General features: G+C 52.9%; 7 protein-coding genes and 1 non-coding gene across 8 annotated transcripts; 6 read left to right on the top strand and 2 right to left on the bottom strand.

Moving 5' to 3' along the window:
- On the top strand, nucleotides 1-1,335 carry GUITHDRAFT_120282 (hypothetical protein; the record flags this gene model as incomplete). The annotated part of the gene is made up of 8 exons (XM_005820461.1): nucleotides 1-138; nucleotides 189-361; nucleotides 404-519; nucleotides 602-635; nucleotides 682-813; nucleotides 861-942; nucleotides 1,156-1,179; nucleotides 1,231-1,335. 8 exons carry the CDS (start codon nucleotides 1-3, stop codon nucleotides 1,333-1,335), a joined length of 804 nt encoding a protein of 267 aa, XP_005820518.1.
- A 291-nt stretch (nucleotides 1,336-1,626) lies between these two features.
- GUITHDRAFT_t112 lies at nucleotides 1,627-1,710 on the top strand. The gene has a single exon. It is a non-coding gene; the product is annotated as a tRNA-Leu (tRNA).
- A 1,831-nt stretch (nucleotides 1,711-3,541) lies between these two features.
- Nucleotides 3,542-6,432, top strand: GUITHDRAFT_156009 (hypothetical protein). Its single transcript, XM_005820460.1, has 17 exons — nucleotides 3,542-3,659; nucleotides 3,727-3,961; nucleotides 4,011-4,104; nucleotides 4,165-4,262; nucleotides 4,319-4,453; nucleotides 4,504-4,571; nucleotides 4,621-4,676; nucleotides 4,721-4,899; nucleotides 4,952-5,032; nucleotides 5,080-5,159; nucleotides 5,207-5,264; nucleotides 5,307-5,528; nucleotides 5,575-5,637; nucleotides 5,687-5,727; nucleotides 5,773-5,852; nucleotides 5,895-5,976; nucleotides 6,025-6,432. Exons 2-17 carry the CDS (start codon nucleotides 3,857-3,859, stop codon nucleotides 6,119-6,121), a joined length of 1,539 nt encoding a protein of 512 aa, XP_005820517.1. The 5' UTR covers nucleotides 3,542-3,659; nucleotides 3,727-3,856; the 3' UTR covers nucleotides 6,122-6,432.
- An 895-nt stretch (nucleotides 6,433-7,327) lies between these two features.
- GUITHDRAFT_120280 (hypothetical protein) lies at nucleotides 7,328-9,609 on the bottom strand (the record flags this gene model as incomplete). Its single annotated transcript, XM_005820459.1, has 2 exons — nucleotides 7,328-9,050; nucleotides 9,101-9,609. The coding sequence occupies 2 exons, from the start codon at nucleotides 9,607-9,609 to the stop codon at nucleotides 7,328-7,330; spliced, it is 2,232 nt and encodes a 743-aa protein (XP_005820516.1).
- Nucleotides 9,610-10,445: 836 nt separating this feature from the next.
- GUITHDRAFT_156008 (hypothetical protein) lies at nucleotides 10,446-11,691 on the top strand (the record flags this gene model as incomplete). Its single annotated transcript, XM_005820458.1, has 10 exons — nucleotides 10,446-10,485; nucleotides 10,533-10,616; nucleotides 10,665-10,818; nucleotides 10,863-10,977; nucleotides 11,022-11,063; nucleotides 11,108-11,169; nucleotides 11,269-11,321; nucleotides 11,374-11,446; nucleotides 11,494-11,528; nucleotides 11,579-11,691. Coding segments are annotated over exons 1-10 (673 nt in total), but the record flags the coding sequence as incomplete, so codon positions are not given.
- A 250-nt stretch (nucleotides 11,692-11,941) lies between these two features.
- On the bottom strand, nucleotides 11,942-13,603 carry GUITHDRAFT_147849 (hypothetical protein; the record flags this gene model as incomplete). Its single annotated transcript, XM_005820457.1, has 5 exons — nucleotides 11,942-11,965; nucleotides 12,009-12,068; nucleotides 12,199-12,381; nucleotides 12,431-13,447; nucleotides 13,490-13,603. 5 exons carry the CDS (start codon nucleotides 13,601-13,603, stop codon nucleotides 11,942-11,944), a joined length of 1,398 nt encoding a protein of 465 aa, XP_005820514.1.
- Nucleotides 13,604-14,105: 502 nt separating this feature from the next.
- Nucleotides 14,106-14,636, top strand: GUITHDRAFT_81305 (hypothetical protein; the record flags this gene model as incomplete). The annotated part of the gene is made up of 1 exon (XM_005820456.1): nucleotides 14,106-14,636. One exon carries the CDS (start codon nucleotides 14,106-14,108, stop codon nucleotides 14,634-14,636), a length of 531 nt encoding a protein of 176 aa, XP_005820513.1.
- A 1,998-nt stretch (nucleotides 14,637-16,634) lies between these two features.
- Nucleotides 16,635-18,370, top strand: GUITHDRAFT_166433 (hypothetical protein). The gene is made up of 5 exons (XM_005820455.1): nucleotides 16,635-17,703; nucleotides 17,759-17,801; nucleotides 17,863-17,957; nucleotides 18,016-18,099; nucleotides 18,218-18,370. Exons 1-5 carry the CDS (start codon nucleotides 17,164-17,166, stop codon nucleotides 18,296-18,298), a joined length of 843 nt encoding a protein of 280 aa, XP_005820512.1. The 5' UTR covers nucleotides 16,635-17,163; the 3' UTR covers nucleotides 18,299-18,370.
- The last annotated feature ends 685 nt before the right edge of the window (nucleotides 18,371-19,055 follow it).

The following is a 19,055-nucleotide window of genomic DNA, read 5'->3' as shown; positions in this document are numbered from 1 at the left end:
ATGATGATGATGATGATGATGATGATGATGATGATGATGATGATGATGATGATGATGATGATGATGAAGATGATGGTGGAGATGATGATGGAGGCGATGGAGATGGTGGTTATGGTGGAGATGATGGTGGAGATGATGGTGGAGATGATGATGTGGGAAAGGAAAGGCCAGATCTGATGCTAGACAAGGCTGCCAGGTCGATGATAAACCGAGTCCAAGAAATGGAGAACAGAGGAAGGAGCGACATCGCTGCCTTCAGCAAGCACGATTTCGGGCAAGAGGGAGAAAGGCAGGAACAGGAGGAGGTGCAGGTGCAGGAGGAGGAGGAGGCAGAGCAACAAGATGATCGGGCTTCATCATGGTAACTGTTAGTCTGTTGCGATCTGATCTGACGATACGGCAGCATGTGTCCTCACCTGCTGGTTCCAGCGGTACATCCTCCTCTTCTTGTCCTTCCCTGCACTGATGGAGGCGCGAGAATAGGCATGGGGATGGAGCTTGAAGCAAAAGACGCGCAAGGTGCTCTTGCCCGATGTGGAAGAGCTGCGAGGAAGAGGCGACGACAAGATCAGGGCATGACAAAGAGCTAACCCTTGGGCAGGAGGGGGAGCTGGAGCAGGGACGTTGCGCTTGCGGTTAGGAGAGTTCGTCTCCACATATCGTCATGCGCGGTAGTAGCAGACGGAAGGAAGAGGACAGTGACGAGCTGCTCAGCTTCAGCGGAGGCTTCGACGCTGTTGTGACCTCCTTCTTCCTCGATGCCACTGAGGATGCGACGGATGTCATGATGGTCATCAAGAGCGTGCTCAAGAGGTTGGTGGGGCTGAAAGAGGCGGCAAACAGCATGACGAAGAGAGCAGGGGAGGGAGCTGGATCAATGTGGGACCGCTGCTCTACCATCCTCACTCCACCATACTGCTTGACGAGGAAGAACTGACACAGGTAAGAGGAGGACGTGGATATGTTGAATGGATCCTGCCTAGCAAGATGCAGGACGAGCAGAGGAGAAGTGGATAGATGAAGATGAACGAGTCAAGGTAGAGGAGAGGGATATACGCACTGCGAGGCAGCAAGAGTTGGAGGGAGATGTAGCAATCTTGTAACGCATGTCATCAAGCAACGTTTTTGCATGCCAGTGTGTAACAACGTTTACAGGTTTTGATGGCGATGGGGTTTGAGGTAAGGAGAGGAGACTGAGGGCTGAGCTGCTGCCTGTGAGTATTCGGGCAGATGGTCTCCTTTACGAGGCTGAGAGAGGACTGGGGGAATGATCTTTCACTCAGAGGACAAGACCTTCAGGTCATCTCCTTTGCAGCAAAGCTGGTGCAAGATTGAGAACTATACATTCATGTGTAAGAGCACGAACTAAACAGCCTCTTGCACGTTTTCTTTTCATTTTCGTTCTGTCAAGAAGATTGGTCGTTTCAACTTTACCCTCAGCCTTTTGGACGAGACTTGCTACCTTCAACTCATTATCATGCAACTTCCCTACTACATGCATATGATGATCATTCTTCTATCTCATGTCGTATCATCGTCTTGAGCCTCATGTCGTATCATCATCGTGTTTGCAATCGTCGCCATGATTTCTAACTTTATCAACTCTCACACTCACGGTTTTCTTGCGGTGGCGTGGCCGAGCGGTCTAAGGCGGGAGACTCAAGTTCTCTTCTTCGTATGAAGGCGTGGGTTCGAACCCCACCGCCACCATCTCTTTTAGCCCGCCAATGCCTCTACCAGGCGCGCCTCAGATCTCTTTTAGCCCGCCAATGCCTCTACCAGGCGCGCCTCAGATTTACATTTAGGCTTCGCTCTCGGAGTCGCATCTATTTTTCGCCCTGACAACTCAAGATGTGACCCATTTTAATCGAAATAGCGCTTTTTGAAACTTTTTTTAAAAGCGCTGTCCATGAAAACACTGAAGCGTTGATTTGGGGCTATATACAAGTGTTATAAACAAGCTTCTTTGAACCCCACCCCACTAACTCGAATTAATCTTCATCAGGGGTAAAGGATTTTAAAATTCAAGGGGGTGGGGGGTTGTGGGGAAGCGTGACAGGGACCTCAACTATCTGACTTGAAGGCGCCACACTGAATGGCACAGGTCGACCGCTAGGTTCTGAAGAGGTCAGAAGATTGCAGAGCTTGTTGATGGGTGAGGGTGGGGTACTTACCAGTGGAGAGTGGGTATTTGATCGTCTGTTTGAGCTTGGAAAGGTGGGTGGTAAACAAAATTCTCTACCACGGGGGTACCCATCCATAGGTGGTACACATTTTTAGAGATAAGGTAGGGTGAATTTGTGGATTTGAACCGGTGGATTGAGAATCGTAGGGGTGGGGGTAGACAAAAGGAGGCCAACTTCCATGTGGACGGGTCGGGTACTTCATGGGTGGTAGTCTGTCGACTAATTATTTTACACCGTCTATCAACCCCTTCACCCCACTCCCTCCCTACCTATTTTTTCAGGTTGAATTCAACATAGCTCTACATATCCGATTTCCCAATTCAGATCATAAGAAATTATTCACTTGTTCTCATGATGTCCTCCACACTCCTCCCTAAATCATCTCTGTACCCCCCTTTTCTCAAACCACCGGGTCTTCAAAGCCCCCCGCTATTACGCCCTATTCTAGACAATCCACCCCTCAAAGTCCTTGGACCACCCTCTGACCACCCTACAAAGATCATGCACTACCCCATGGAAAACCAGCGAGAACCCCTGTCCCACCTACCTGATCACTTCCTGCAAACGCAGTGACATGGCCACCCCACATCTCGGCCAGGACCCTACCCCTGTGAATCATTGCTACCCCTCACCCCCTACCCATCATCAATTCGTTGTGAGCAAACTCTCTACCCATGGCCCTTGCCTGCTCTCATTCTCAAGGTCCTGCATTAAGTAAGTAGGCCAGACCTCAATCCCTATCCCTCAGCTTGTGTTCTCCCCACCCTACCCATCAAAACAATCTACCCTACCATGTCTCTGCCGCGTATTCCACCCTACCTCTGCATTCTTTCAAACCCCTGGGGATCCAGGACCCACCCGGAGAAATCCCCTTCAAATCACCCCTTTGGACACATAGAATCACATACCCCACCCCCTGTGTTTCAGAACTTCCTCTGCACCCTCTCTTTGTACCCTGGACCGTTCAAGCAGGATGGGGAGGGTGGCTACCCCTTCCTATATCACCACCCCTTTGCTAAGACTTGTACCCCATCCCGAGAGCTTCCGTACTCCGACCACCCACCCTTTTGGCTTCACATCACCCCCTATTGTCCAAATACCACCCCAACTCGCTCCAGGGACAGCTAAAATCCCCCCCACCCACTCTCACCCTGGCAGACCACCCTCCCTAAATTCTGACTACCCCTCTTTTTGACCAATCATACCGTATCAAACAAGACTACTTGGCATCCACAAACCCCACCCTACCCCATTGTCACGGTCCATCTTCGCGTTCCCGGCGGCCATGCTGGCGGCGGCGGTTGAGGTGGCTGCTCCCTCCTGCTCTCCCGCACAGCTGACCTCTTCCTCCCTTCCTCTCCTCCAACCTCTTGCTGCTGCTTCTTTCTCCGACTCCTCCTTGTCCTGAGCCGGAAGCGGCTCTCGCCTCCTCCACGGACGTATTTGCACCTCTGCCGTGTAGGAGGCCGCCAGGTTGTCACCGACTCCCAGACTCACTTTAGCCGCTTATCTTTGCATCCAAACCTGGCATCGATACTAGACCTGGATAGAACCAATATCCAGTGTTCACTTCACGTGAACGAGTGAATCCGAATCTTTAATTGATCGGCAAGCTTGTTGAGACTCTTATCATAAGCACAACATACGAGACCCACGCAGATACAGCTAGGATGCCGAACCACGCGAATGAGGAATGCAGAGCCGTGCAAGTTGCTCGTGCATTTTTTCAGGCCGCGACGAAGCTCTCAGACGACAATGAAGATATTCTTCCACAGGTAGATGAATTTCACACTGACGTGGACACTACATGATCGTTCGTCCCAGGAGGATGGAGTGGATCAGAAGCTCTCTGTGTTTCATTTGTTCTCTGAGCTTTTCCCGGAGTATGCCAATGACAAAGATCGAGATGGAAACTCAGGTTGATGCTGATGTCTTTTGTCAGAGGCCGCAGTCGAAGTTTGTGCTAATCATATCGCAGCTGGCAAGAATGGCCTGATGCGTCTTCAATTCAACAAGATTGGATATGAGATCTATGACAAGGAGCAAAGTCGTCGTGTGCCTGCCGTGCGTGCTAAGGTGTGCGAATCATGACTGTCTCATGGTGTGGACGGGGCGCTAACTTGGCTGCAAAGCCCGGAAATCCGGGGTATGGATTCCGTAGAGCGCGTTGGCGAGACACGATCTCTAATGGGGAGGATCGCCGCATGTGTGAAACGGTTCTGCGAGGTCTTGGAGTCTCGCAAGAGCGTCTGGACCGCATCAGACAGGTGAGAGACTGACTGGGTGGTTCGACCTGTGACCTTGTGGCAACCCGCAGCGTATCGCGGATTTTCGGGAAGAGTGGGACAACGTGAGAAGACCATCTAGGCCAGCAGGACCTGGGAGGTAAAAGGCTTCAGCTAGATTGGAGTTGAAAATCTGACTGTCGCTCCAGGCCTCGAGGGCACAAGAGATCGAACCCGTCTGATCCTGTCGAGCTTCCGGGCAATGGTACAAGGGAGCCATTCCTTGCTTTGCCTTCTCACTTTCTGCAGGGAATGTGGAAGTTTCCACTCCCGTATCCTCAATCAGTTCTGTCAGTCTCCCCTCTCAGCTCGCCAGGAAGCCGAAGAAGACATGCAAGTCGAAGCCTGGGATGGGGGGGGCGTACCTGCCAGGAATGTCCGCAGCTCCTTCAACTCAGAATTCTTCCATGTCCTGGCAATCGCCAATGGTGAACTACTTCTAGATGTGATGCGATGTGCTTCTAAAGCACTCGTGATCAGCCATCGGAGAGCTCTACAGGGAATCCTGTGGCTGCGATTGTGTTGGAGGAAGAGGAGTGGGAGCAGGAGGAGGAGGTCCAGGTGAACTTAGATGGGACGATCGACATTAAGACTCACTTTGTGTATAGGCGACAACAGGCAAGCTGATGGATGAGGAAGAATCGCAGAGACATGTACATCACCTCATGGAAGAGAATGCATCTTTGAGGTATTCTCACAAGGGTTATTCAAGTCGTTGGCTCAAAACACATATAGATCTCTCAACATGTCGCTCATTTACGAAAGAGAAAAACTGCTCCGTGAGCTCCGCCAGGTTGACGATAGCCATGAAGCCTTTTGTATGACGTCATCGCAGTCCGACTCGGAGATGGCTGGGATGCAGAAGACTGTGGATGGGTTGCTGCAGACGTCTGCCATGAAGCTGGAAGGAGCAGAAGCTGCTCTCTCGGCTGGCTTCCGATGGCTGAGCAACAAGCTGATACGCAAGGCCCGAGGACTTCCGTGCGAAGGGCAGGAGATCCCAGCTCATCTCCGGCAGATCCTTGAGCAGTGCTTTGACAAATACGATGAGTATCTGGTGAGTTGTTCAGGGCCGTTCTTGCCTCTTCTCAATGCATGAGCAGCGACAGAACGCGATGAAAGACGGCTTTGAGGACGATCTCTATTATATGTCTTCGGATAGGAAGGTGACACGCTGCAGTCAGGAAAGGACGCAGAGATTGACTGGACGTACAGGAGCAGAGCGGGTTCTACGAGCTACACATGAGCAAGCATGGGTGAGGCATGACTGGAGTGGTTGGCCCGTCTCATAAGTCTCGCAGTTCACCCTCAGAAGACTTGAGAGAGGAGCTGGCGAGGAGTTTGGGCCCCTCGTCAAGACCGGAGGAGGCGAAGCGAAGAGGTGCGAGGCTGAGCTGAGGGTTTTGGGATAACGAACGTTCAGAACTAGTCGATGGTGGCTCGATCATCAAGAAGGAGAAGGGCATAGCGGACAGTCACGATGAACCCGAGCATGTTTGGAGCAGGTGAGGAGGCAACAGGTGGAGGAAGGCAGCTGATGTTGTGCTGGACAGTTTGGGCGAGGGTGACGTGGACGTTTGCGATGGGGACATGGACGTGGGCAATTATGACTATCTCTTCTCTCACTGCCCTGCCACGACCGCGTTCTGACGCAGGAGCTTGAGGGCTCGAAAGTATTTTTTGAGGAGACGAGGAGGAGCGTGCTGGTCGAGGAGGCCATTGCGAGAAAGGCGGTGAGGGTCTCACGGAAGGGAAGGAGAGGAGAGGAGAGGAGACGACATCTGCTGGAGAGTGAAACAGTGACGGAGAAGGCGTAGCGCGCCTGCTCCCCAGAAGGACAAGGGGAAGAAGAGCCGGAGGAACAGAAGTCCTGGAGGGGAGCGGCTTGCTTGTTGAGCGCCAGCTGCTCGAGCAGCGTCACTTGCGTGAAATTTAAGCATGAAGTGAAACGAGCAAATGCCAAAATGCAAGCAGGAGGAAGAGGAGGTGGAGGAGGAGATGGTGGTGGTCGTAGGATCTTTTTAGCATGAGAGCAGGCAGATCTCGCGGACTTCGACACCAATTTGACTGCGGTGGAAGGAAGTCAGCGCAACAGGAGAGGACAAGTCAGCGACAGCGATGAGGGATTAGACTTTGAAGGAGGAGAAGGAGGAGGAGACCTTGTGAGGAGCAGCTTGAACTTGTCTGTGAGGATTCTCTCGTTGAAGATGTACATCCTGTCATCCCATGTCGACGATGAGGCATCAAGTTTGTTTGACGTGTACGCTTCCTTCCAGACCCTGACAGCAGGAGTCAACTACCTCCACTCCTCCTCTTCTCGTCTCCATCTAACTCCTCTCAAAACTTCTACCTACTTCACCCCCTCTCCTCTTCTCGCTTTCCTTTCCCCACCTTCCTCTTTCATACTCCCTACAACTTCAAGAATCTCAGCATCACATCACTTGAACTCGCATTAACATCTCACTGTCTTCTTCTACCTCTCCGTCAGGTTGACAGGGCGCAATCGCTCTGGTGATCTGTACAGCTGCTCCTGCCAGGTACAAACGCATCCTCGACCTTCCCCGCTTCCTTCACATCTGAGTGCACAGAGCTTTGAGTGCCTGCAGTCTTCTGTCGAGTTTGCCTTGATGCTGTGAAGGAAGATGAGGGAGGGAAGTGAGAAAGTCAGACAAGCGGAGGGGCACAAGACAGGTTGCGAGTCCACAAGAGCAGGGAGACGAGGTCAGCAGGAAGGGAAAGATTCTCACCCATTCCTCGCAAGGAAGAAGCGGAGGAGCGGAGAGCAGGTGAACGAGCACAGGGGAGGAGAAGATTCCTGCAAGGACAGGAGGGAGCGTCTGACAAGCAGCGACGCGTTCAGCGGGTCATCTGCGAGTATTGATCGTCAATTCCAGTAGGAGGAAGCAGCAACAGATGACCGATCTCCCTGCTCCTCCTCTCCAACAGACGATCTCGCACGCGGGTTAGATCGAAGGGAGACGCGTCCTGCTGCTCCTTCTCCGGCCACCCTCCTACTGTGGAGAGCAGGACGCGAAAGGAGCTGGGAAGCGTCGAGCCCCATTCCACCAGCACACCGCACGCACTCCCCCTCTCACGCAGCTCGACTTCGATCCAGTGGTCATCGTCCCCGTACGTCTCCCATGCTGTCTCCAGCTTTCCGTCCACAGTCTTGTCCCCCTCATGCCCGACCTCCCCGCCCGACGACCTCGTCCTGCCTCGCAGCGCAAGATTCATCCCGCGATCTTCGCAGAGAGTTCGGCTGCTAATTGGCAGGACGACTTCAGACTCCCCATCTTCGAACTCATCGACGAGCCATAGAAGGAGGAGACGAACGTCGATGGCGACGGAGGACGGCAAGGAGGAAGGAGCGGAGGAGGGAGCGGAGGAGGGAGGCGGAAGGGAAGAAGGAAGGGAGGAGAAGGAGTTCGTCCAGCTTGCGGGGAGGATTGAGAAACGGATGTTGAGGGCCGCCGCTAGCTCATGATAGCGACTGTCCCACGGCCTTCCCCGCAGCTCCTGCGGCTCCCCTTCCTCCTTGTAGCTTGCCAGCTGGGTAGAGGGTCCGATCTCGATCACGCTCGTGCCCGGGGAGCACCAGAGGATGTACCCGAGCATCCTGCCATGCACGCCGATGACGGCGCGAGCTTCGGCAAAGAGGGAGAGGAGGGAGAGGAGGGGAGAGTGAGGACGGAAGTTTTTACCCTCCTCGGACTGAGCTCCCTCTCCGTCCTGCGGTAGCTCGATTCTCTCCCTCCCCTCCTCCACCACCCGGTAGCGGATGGGACCACGCCGGAGGAAGACAGACAAGGCAAGAGCTGCCTGCTGCAGGTTATCTGGGTCCCAGTCGAAGTAGCCGTGAGGGACGAGGAGGAGGTAGGAGTCGAGGGCTCTGAGACCAGGGAGGCTCCGGAGAACCGCCCGGCAGTTACGGAGGAGGAGGGGAGGAGGAGGAGGAAGTCTCTTTCGGGGGGATGAGGAGCGAAGGAAGGGAGACTCCCCATAGAAGTAGAGCCGTTGGGCGACGAAGAAGTTTGGAGACCACAAGACGAGGCGGGAGGCATCGAAGAGCTCCTGGAGGCTCTCCTGCGCGAGGAGGGAGAGGATGTCCCGCAGGGCTCCTTGAGGAGGAGGCAGCAGGAACTTGACGGTAGCTGGAAGGATGTGCATCATCCATAGGAGCCTGGGGAGCAGCTGATGCCATGAGTCTTCACCTGGCATGTCGGCAAGGGGAATCATCGCAAGCTCGTCGTAGGAGAGCAGACGAGCCCTCCCGCCTCCTCCCTCCTCCTCCTCCTCCATCACGTCGTAGACAGGAAGGGGGAGAGAAGGATCGTGCCGGAAGAACCTGCTCCTGTCCATCGGCAGCCCCCCATAGCCGAGCTCCCCGTCCCTCATCCTCATCCCGATGAATCCGCACTCGATGCTCGCGACGTAGGAGATGCGGAAGGCGAGGAGCGGGAGAGGAGGAGGAGAAGACGACCCAGTGAGGCCGCGGCACTCCGACCAATCTGAGGACAGCGCAGTCCTGCATGCTTCATCCATAGTCGAGCCCACCACCTTGAGCTGCATGCGCGGCTTCCTGCGGAGGAAAAGCATGTCAGCGACCCCTCCCTCGTACGCTTGCGTTACCTCTCCTCCGAGATCGAGTGGATCGTCACGTTCTCCTCCACCAGCACGTCCTTCACCTCTCGCAGCCGCCGGTTCAGCTCCAGGCTGCATGTCCTCCAGGAAAGGCTCGCAGGCCCTGTAGAGTTCCTCACCCTGCAGCTCACAAGAAAGTTTTCCCCTCTCCTGCACACTATCCTCCTGGTCCGTACCACATGCCCCACCCTCTTCCCTCCCCTCCATGCTGCAGCGCTAATCGTCCATATGCCCTGCCGCAGCAAGAAGGCTCCATGGTAGACCTCGGACGAGGAAGGATTGGGCTGGGTGCCGTCCCTGGTGAACCAGACCTTCTCGTCCTCCGATTGACCGACGATCTCCACCATGGCCTTGTCCTCCACCACTCGAACTTGCACAGCGCGTCTCGCCCTGCTTCCTTTGCCTTGGAGCCAGTACCAGAAGGCAATCTGCACTAGAGCCCACAGAAGGAGCAGAGCAGTCAGCAGCAGCGCTCCTCTCTTACGCGCTGCCGGCATCCCCTTAGAAGCTCATGACAAGTGGCATGTGCGACTCCTCTTGACGGCAGCGCCGCCATGTCCGAGCTGAGGAAACGTCCGCCATGAAACAGTGGCGCCGATTGTAGAGTTTGACCACTGAGTTTGACCAGCACTGATGTTTGACTCGGACTGATGGGTCAGCGCGGGGATGGAAAGTAGCGGTTACATTGACCGTTACATCAATTGATGTCAAATGTGAGGGGATGAGGGCTTTGACTCCTCGCAACGCCATGAAGGGTATCGATGCCATGAAGCCTCTCCCTGCTCCCTGTCTCCCTGCTCCCTGTCTCCTTCCGCTCCCTGTCTCCTTCCGCTCCCTGTCTCCTTCCGCTCCCTGTCTCCTTCCGCTCCCTGTCTCCTTTCGCTCCCTGTCTCCTTCCGCTCCCTGTCTCCTTCCGCTCCCTGTCTCCTTCCGCTCCCTGTCTCCTTCCGCTCCCTGTCTCCTTCCGCTCCCTGTCTCCTTCCGCTCCCTGTCTCCTTCCGCTCCCTGTCTCCTTCCGCTCCCTGTCTCCTTCCGCTCCCTGTCTCCTTCCGCTCCATGTCGCCTTCCCCTCCCTGTATGTTATCTCTTATCTCCTGTCTCCTGTTTGTTGGTTGCTGTCTGATGTCTCTCTCCTCTCTTTCCTGCTGCCTCCCCGCGCTTTCTCTCCTTCATTTCCACTATTCTCCTCTCCCTCCTGAGCGCTACTCTATTAGCCTTGTGGTTGACTGCTGTATTTGGATGTTGTATGCATGTCCTGATGTTGCCCTCTCTCCTGATTCTTTCTCCTCGCCTTGGACATGTTCTCATGACGAGATCTTCAGCGTCTGGGGTAGCAGCATTGTGTGTCGCAGCCCTGGGGCTGATCATGGCAGGTGAGCAGCTGCATGGAGGTGGAATGAATGTGCCTGACCCGCTACAGTTCTTCTTATGCGCACCGTAACAAGTCGAACGGGAGCGACAGAAAAGTCCGTCATGCTTAAGCAAGTTCGCCCGCAGTTTCACCGTAGGACTTGACGTCGTGATTCACCGATGCTGACGGGTAGACTGACAGCCGAGGACAAGGCGTCGTATCGGAACCTGCGAGCGCCGAGGGGAGTGAAGACTGAGAGCTTGAAGCGGCTCGAGAAGACGCTCGACCATATCGTGTACGCCAAGAAATCGCCAGCCATGTACTCCATGCTGGCCCGCCACCTCGTGCAACACCTGTGAGTTCCGTCCGGACAGCTGGGGTGCAGCTGAGGGGGTGCAGGCGACACGGACAATCATTGTCAGAGGGAGAGAACCATCCTCACTACGGGTATCCCTTCGGATACGATCAGACGTCAGGGTGGCACCAGGAAATCGAGTCCTACGACCCCTCACAGGTGCTCGCAGAAGCAGCGCCGGTGTGCGATAACCGTGCTTGTAGGATGGTTGTGACTGCAGCATCGACGAGGGCGAGCGCTACCTGGTAAGTGGCTGGTGGCGACCTCGCCGCCCTGACACCTCCTGTAGGAATGCTCGTGCGGAAGTGCCTGGGGAGCGCTCACGTTGATGGATAGGGGATGTTATGGCTGGTGAGACCAGCATTGATCAGTTTCCCTATCGTAATCCTACTTTTTTCCTCTCCTCCTCCTCTCCTCCCTCCCTCTTCCTCTTCCTCTTCCCTCCTGCAGTTGCAACTACTACTGCTGCAACACGTGCCAGTGCTACACCAGCGGCAGCAATGGTGACTTCACCTCCCCTCCGATCTCTCTGCTCTGTTGTAACAACGCGAGCAGGCATGGGAGCGACGACATGCCACTGCCCGCTGCTCAACTCGTGGGAGTACGATCACTCCTCCTGCACATCATGGTAAGAACTGCTCCCTCCTCGCTGTCGGCTCCTCAAACCCTCTACAGGTGGACTCACAATGCTGGTCCTCTCGATCCTGGCGGTGAGCGACTCCATCACGAGCTCGACTCGTCTGACGGCATGTGTGGGCAGGTTATGGAGGGATCACTGAGTTCGAAGATCAGCCGGGCAATCTGGTAGCGTGAGGGTTGGGTCAAAGTCGTGTGTACGTGTATGGTCAACGGAGTAAAAGCCAACTCCAGCTGTAAATTCCTTCTCCGCCTCGCCACGACCGTACGTTGAAGATTTCTCAGCTCGCCATGTTCTTAGCGGCCCGACGGGACAGCAAATCTGTGCGTACATTCGACGTTGACTGATAGCAGGCGGGGAGATACATGTATCCTGAGTCTCAAAGAGGGGAAGAGGAGGGGGAAGGGGTTGGGGGGAATTTGCATCAGCGCGCAGGAGTCGAAGGAGGGGCAAGTGCTGATTTGTTAATGATCCAGCAAGTCAAAATCAGCTTTGAAGCAGATGGTAGGGCTGGGAGCTCAAGTGGTCAATCAGTCTGACAGGCGATTGACACCTGGTCGATCGTCGCCTGCCCCAGTAACCGCCGCACCTCCTCGATCTCATTCATGAGCCCCTGCAGACAATACATATCGTCAACTCGCGAGCTGTATGAGATGGAGGCAAGGGAATGGGATTGGGCGATCGGGGGGAGGGAGGGAGGGAGGGCGAAGGGCGGAACTGCTCAAAGGTTTGGATCGACTTACATGAAGATGGTGGTGAAAGTCTTGGACGGGCGGATATTTGCCTTGTTGCGGTTCCAATGCCACGTTGAAAGGCATCTTGATGGTTTGAGACCAGAATTTAGATATTTCTTTGTTCTCATCGAAGAACGACTTCTTTTCTTCATTCAATTGTTCAATTGAATCCAAAATCTTCATTAATGTTTCCTGAGAAAAGCTTTGGATCAGTGAATATCGAAGTAAATGCATACATTACCTCGTCTTGCAGTTTGGCTTGATGATTCGTCTTGAAGTTTTGTGCTACCGCTACAAGCTTCGGACGATCTTGATATTTCTCTTTTACCTTGTATTCGAATAGCGTCACAATCGCTTGACAGTTTTCACTGATCTTTTTTAGATTCCATTGCGTTTGTTCTCCATCGGATAGTCCAAAGAGAAACATATGCCGTGCCAGAAAGAAGACGAACTTGTTCAAGTCGAACTTGCCACCTCGTTCGGATTCCTTCAGAGCTGCAACAAAGTCAAAGTGTTCTTCAATGTTCTCAGAGTTCTTCAACGTGACATTGTACACTCTCATTTCTTTAGGCAGCATCGAACATGTGATCTGAGGTATCTTGTTGAAATATTGCTGAAGAATCCAAGTCACCTCTGTCAGGATTGGTTGCAGACAGTTTGACACACAGGAGATTTGGCGGATCCTGTTGATGAATCTCAACTTGTTCCCGTCAACTGCATTAGTTTTCTCATCATCATCTCCACCAAGACAGACGTAGATGCAGCCGATGAGCTCCCGCAAGGCTGAAAGTTGGCACGTCACTGCTGCTCCTTCCAACTTGGGTTTCACGGTTCGCGTGATGCGCTTAGCTATGAGCGAGTAGGATGAGATGTGCGCTCGCTGTCGTCCGCCTTGTACTGTGGCTCGATCTTTTGCTTTCACGATCAGTGTGTCTGGCGGCTCAAACACGACGGAGACTTGATCTGGCAAGGTCTTGTTGGACTTGGTAGAAAGAGGCTGGAGTTTGTGATCATTCCTTCTTTGATTTTTGCCATCTAGACTGTGAAAGTAGCATCTTGGTTCAAGGAAGTCTTTGGGAACGAGAGGTCCGTCAATGAAATTCACTTGAATGTACGTCTCCTCGATTCTGTTCCATCGACTGTTCGCATAGTAGTAGTCGTTCACAAAATGAGTGTTCCAAAACCACAATGTAAAGCAAGGTGCCTCTGACGCTGTCTGGCTTCTTAATCGATGTCGCTCATGCTGTAAGTAGATGATCTACGAAGATGTCAAATGAATTAGATTCAAGACTATGATAACCTGCGGGGCGAAGTAGGGACACCGAATGTCGAACAAACCTGCTATGAATCGGAAAGTCACGCTAGCATCAATCTCGATAGCCATTGACTTATGTTGGCCGGACTGGATCCTCATCTTGCGATGACACCTCAAATGGTCTAATATCTCTTTGAGATTTTGCTCTTCAGCCATGCGCTCGATTTCCTTGACAGCATAATTGGAGAGCTTGACTTGTTTCCTAGAAGTTGGTTTGGATTGTTCCAGAATTTGAATCTCTATTGGGCTTTCAAAGCTAGTCAGTGCTGCTTTAAGTTCACCTTGTTTTCCCATTCTTGAACGGAGGCTGGAGCAGCAGCAGCTCGAGTAGGACAGGAGGCAGCAAGAGAAAAGAAAAGGTGGATGAGGAGGAGGAAAAGGAGGAGGAGGAAAAGGAGGAGGAGGTTGAGTGTACTTGCGCGGGTGGGGGGATGCGGCGTGGGGGGAGCGGGGAGCAGTTGAGCCTTATCCTGTGCTGTACGCGTACAGGAACGCACCCAGCAAACTGTCCTTCGAGCCCGCCTCAATCCTTGCACACGTAAGACCCGCCATGCAGTTGGGTTGGCTGCCCTTGAGCTCATGCGGAGCGATGGCGGTAGCGATGATCTATGTGATCTCGAGCTCCATCCAAGATATCTATCCCTCCTCCTCCTCCTCCTCCTCCTCTTCCTCCTCCTTCCTGGGAACTGATGCGTTGCGAGCTCTTTCTCCTGTGATTCGAGTAACCATAGGGTGGGCGGTGCTGTTGTATACCTTCCTCTTCTACCAGTCCTGGACCAAGTTCTATGCGCACAAGAAGATGAAGGACGACAGTAAGAAAGACACTAAGCCTCCCTCCTTGATGGATGTCAAGTACAACTCCGCAGCAGGCAGCAAGTATCTGGCATTGAACGGCGATCGCACGGTGGGAAACATGCTCGAACAATCTACAGCTTTCCTCGTGGCGTTATGGATGCATGCTCTCTTCATCAACGTCAAGTCGGCTGCTCAACTTGGTTGGGTCTGGCTCACGTTCCGAGGACTGTATCCCCTTGTGTTTGACCTGGGCGTGCCCTGGCTGCTGGTTTCGACTGTTCCTGACTACTTGGTGATCGCAGCACTCTTGCTTCCTGTCTGTCAGATGGTTTTGTGAAGATACAAAAAGACTGCTCTGTGAGCAGGAGTTGCAATACCTCATATCATCCTGTACTGATTATTTCTCTGTTATGACATTGAAATTTGAACTTGATTTCTCACTCCATGAACGATTTCGCATTCCCAACAATCTGGTCTTGTCTGGTGATTCGAGAAGGAATTCAAGTTCTCAGGCCTCTCTTTGATCAGTCACACTGTTGTCAACACCTCGTGTGAACTCATCGCATCGACCGAGGGCTCTGCGGCGAGACAGAGGGAGAGTTGAAGTTTCAACGAGTCGTGAGGTCACAAGAATGAGAGAAGGAGAAATGAACTCATGGGATTGACCGTGCTCCTTACATCATATCATTAGAAGGCTTCTACATCATATCATTAGAAGGCTTCTACATCATATCATTAGAAGGCTTCTACATCATATCATTCCAAGGCTTCTACATCATATCATTCCAAGGCTTCTACATCATATCATTCCAAGGCTTCTACATCATATCATTCCAAGGCTTCTACATCATATCATTCCAAGGCTTCTACATCATATCATTCCAAGGCTTCTACATCATATCATTCGAAGGCTCCTTGCATTGCCTGGGTCCGATCATTCTGATCAGCCGCCGCCGGCTAAGCCAGACTCTCGGGCGATTACTGGTGCTTTACTCAAAGTTCAGGCGATTACCAGTAGATGACTGTCAGTACGGTCACAGTACTGTAGAGTACGTGTGACGATACGACCGTCTCAACGGGCTGCAGACGGTATGCGGCATACTACCGTACGGTATCCGATCAGTGGCCTGCCAGAGGCTGTCACAGTATGCGCGGCGACAGCCTCGCGGTCGGCCGCCGGGCACGCTCCGTCGCTGACGACGCTGCCAGCGCGCCACTACCGTAGTACAGCTGGACCTGCGAGCCTATAGCGGCCAAGTCCGAGTCCGAGGCCGGGTGATGTCGGGGGCAGTCACGGTGCCCCCGACTGAGCCTCCGACCGTCGGACTCACGGGCTGCCCGGCCCGGCCGGCGGCGCCCGGCGATCGGAGCCTCTCAGCCACCACTGGCACTCACCGTCTGGCCGCAACAGTGACCCGGCCGGGCCCGCCGGACTCCGGGAGCCTGAGGCCTGGCCGGGCCGGAACGGCGTCAGTCCGGGGCCGCGGCCGCGAGGAGTGTCGCCGCTGGCAGCAAAGGCTCAGTGACGGTGCTCACTGTCAGTCCTCTCATACATAGAGCACTGCTCTATGGCCAGTGACATCTTTCTTGCTCCCGTGACTGGCCAGGCGGTACACCGTTCAGACCGAGTACGGTTGGCTATTCAGGCTCAGAGTCAGCCTGCAGTGACTCGCCTTGAAGCGCTTCAACGAGTTCTTTTACTGAAAGCCTAGTACTACGGTAGTACCGTACTGAGTTCCGCTTCGGCCCCGGTACGGCCCAAGATTGGCAACTGATGAGCTACAGGAGGCCGCCACCCGCGGCCATTGCCAACCTGACCCCTACCCCTACCCTAGCCCTAGACCCACCCTACCCCCTACGTGGTACTCCAGGCTGATGAAAGGTTAAAAAAGCAGCGCATCCGGGCCTACTCTCCCACACAAATGAGTTGATATGGTCCGGCGAATGGTATTAAATATCTAAACTCTTGCAACATTCCTTCTTTTCGCAGGAAGACTACTAGATGCTTGAAAGCCCTTGCCCTCCCTCCCCTACCCCACCCCCCTCCTACAGCCACATTCAACGGGAGTGCCAGGCACCAGCGTCAACTGGTGTTCAAGGCCTACACGGCTGGTGTTCAAATGAGGACCCACCCCATCCCCTCATTCCCCCAGCCCGCAAAAATATCGATGGAAAGTACCCGGGTAGTACTGGCAATTCAGATGACCCCTACCCCCCCTGAGACCAGCCCTACATCGTTGACTCACCTGCGTATCCACCCCCACCCTACCATTCCCCCACAACCATCACCCGTACCCCTACCCTACTCAGCTTGCTCGCACGCATCTTGTCCCCCCAGATCACCTGCAACCTTGGCCGTCGGCTTCCTGCCATCAGTCTCCTGGGCCTCACACTCCTCCTCCTCCTCCCCTCCCTTCGCCCCTCTTCATCCAACACTCAGAGAGCTTCGCTCCTGCCTCGGTGCCCATCGGTTTGTGCTGAGACTAGCGAGGCTGAAAATCCTCCCTGGTGTAACGGAGGCCTACTATCGATCTCCGACGTGTTCGTATACGCCAGGTTCTCTTCGGTGCTCAGCTTGTTCTAGATTGCTTTTTGTGAGACTGAAATTCCTGTGGTTTGCTTCATTTGCATGAGTGCATCCAAAGAAATCTGCCGGGATTATTAACACCAGCTTTTGATTGAACCTTGTAGCGTTGGAAAACTTGAATCCAACACTCAATCTATCAGGTCTATCGGCTTGAGCAGGCGATCAGGGTGGACTCTTCGTCTTCTTTTGCCCCGTGAGAGTCTCTTCTAGGGATCCTTTGTAATCTGCAGAACTTTGGTTCGAGACTTCCGGGAATACTTTCAAATACAACCAAACCATGAATGGGAGTGAGCATGGGAGCTTATCACGAGAAAATTCACAGAATGAAAAGAACTCGCAGGGTGTTGGAGAACCGAAGAAAGCAAACCCCATCCCAATCAAAGCCACGGGTGTTCCAGCTGCTGTTCACACAATACAATTTGGGCTAGACTCTACTTCTTTCGAGGCAATCGATGCTACCTTGTTCAATGTTCGTGGAGGCAATTATCTGAAGGATAAGATTAAGTACCCTTCACAAGAATCTGCATTTGATCTCGTGGAATTGTCAGGGTTTTCAACCAATGAGATCTGTCGCTTTTCAATGGACAGATCCGATTCATATTACAACCGGGCAAGAGCAGCTGGCAGAAAGGATTTCATTTTTGTCATGCATTTTGATCTTCGGCCGATGCATACAGTGATGATCTTTGAGCTCAAGAAGGGGGTTTTGGAGTCCGACAAACCGTTCGCTACATGCTTCAAACGGTTCCTTGACGGCAATGATGAGTACAAGAACAAACGATTAAAGCTTATCACGTCAGTGGTGGATGCGAACTGGGTAGTCATCATTTGACTTCACACCATGGTTGAATTATTGATTCTTATGGATGCAGGTTGTGAAGAAAACTATCGGAAAACCAGTACCGGCACTGATAGGTACTTTACATTTGAGCCTGTTCAGTTTGTTTCCATGGGTCAAATTTGAAGTCTTCTTCAGGAAATAAGCTGTCATGTTACTACCAACAGACGAGTGATATGATTGAGTGTACATGCGATGTGAATTCTTCTCTTGCTGCTTCAGCCATTGTCAAGGTATGGTAGACCGTGTCTTGATACTCTCAGGTGTAGTAACGCATTTTGGACTCAACAGGTGGTCAAATCTGCATGCAAAGCGATTGTATGCGATTTGGTTGTTCTGTTGGAGGGACAAGCTGAGGATGAACTCCCTGAGAGGGTGAGAATATGTGAAGATCGCTGTGCCTCCTGTTAGGTTCATATTGGTGCCCTCATTGCGTAATCTGCATTCACTACTGGCTACATTGATGGCAACCACGCCTTACGTATCATTGCAGGTCATCGGAGGAACGAGGTATGTGAAGCATGACCTCAGTTCTTATCCCTTCTTGGAGTGCGAGAATCGATGTAAGAAATAGGACTCGGCGGGCAGGCAATGGGGTCAAAATTCAAACCCTCGTCGTGAAACAAATAAATTGAGATTTTCACGGCACTGTGTGAATCATTACTCTTCACATTCAGTGTATTCTTAAGAAGTTTCTGGTTCATCCATTTTCATTTCGCCTTGCATACTCTTACTTTTCACCAACCTGATCCATGGCCAGCTCATGAAAGGTACCAGTGATGCTTACCTTACACCATCCTGATACAAAATAACCAGCATAACTATGATAGACACAACTGTGACTCCAAGTCCAATCTGAATGAGAGTTTAGAATGAGTCAAGCACATCTTCTTTTCGCTCACATAAATAATATTCTGGGTACCAAGATCGTCAAAAATATCAGCCAACTGTTGAAGAAAATGTCAGCGATCAATGCAGAGTATTCCATCTCCTCTCACAGGGTGAAAGAGGGTGAGGGAAGGGAGGGAGGGAGGGAGGGAGGGAGGGAGGGAGGGAGGGAGGGAGGGAGGGAGGGAGGGAGGAGCATGGTGGGGGAGGATCATGATGGGGAAGGACATTCTCCTTTGGACATGCAAGCTGCACTAAGCAAGCTTCTGATGAAGTACTGACGATCCGGACGAGGTACGGTCGGGAAAAGTGAGGGAATCTGTGAATCTACATTCTAACCCTTTGATAGCTCACCATCATCTCATGAAGACATTGTATGATGCTCCAGGACGTGCATCTTGCTCGACCCAAGTTGTGTCAGCGCTGATCCCAAACTAGGCATA

This window comes from Guillardia theta (genome assembly GCF_000315625.1).
Source record: "Guillardia theta CCMP2712 unplaced genomic scaffold GUITHscaffold_176, whole genome shotgun sequence".
Classification (NCBI taxonomy): Eukaryota; class Cryptophyceae; order Pyrenomonadales; family Geminigeraceae; genus Guillardia; species Guillardia theta.
The sequence above is the reverse complement of the archived record's forward strand: the minus strand, read 5'-3'. Positions and strand labels throughout refer to the sequence as shown.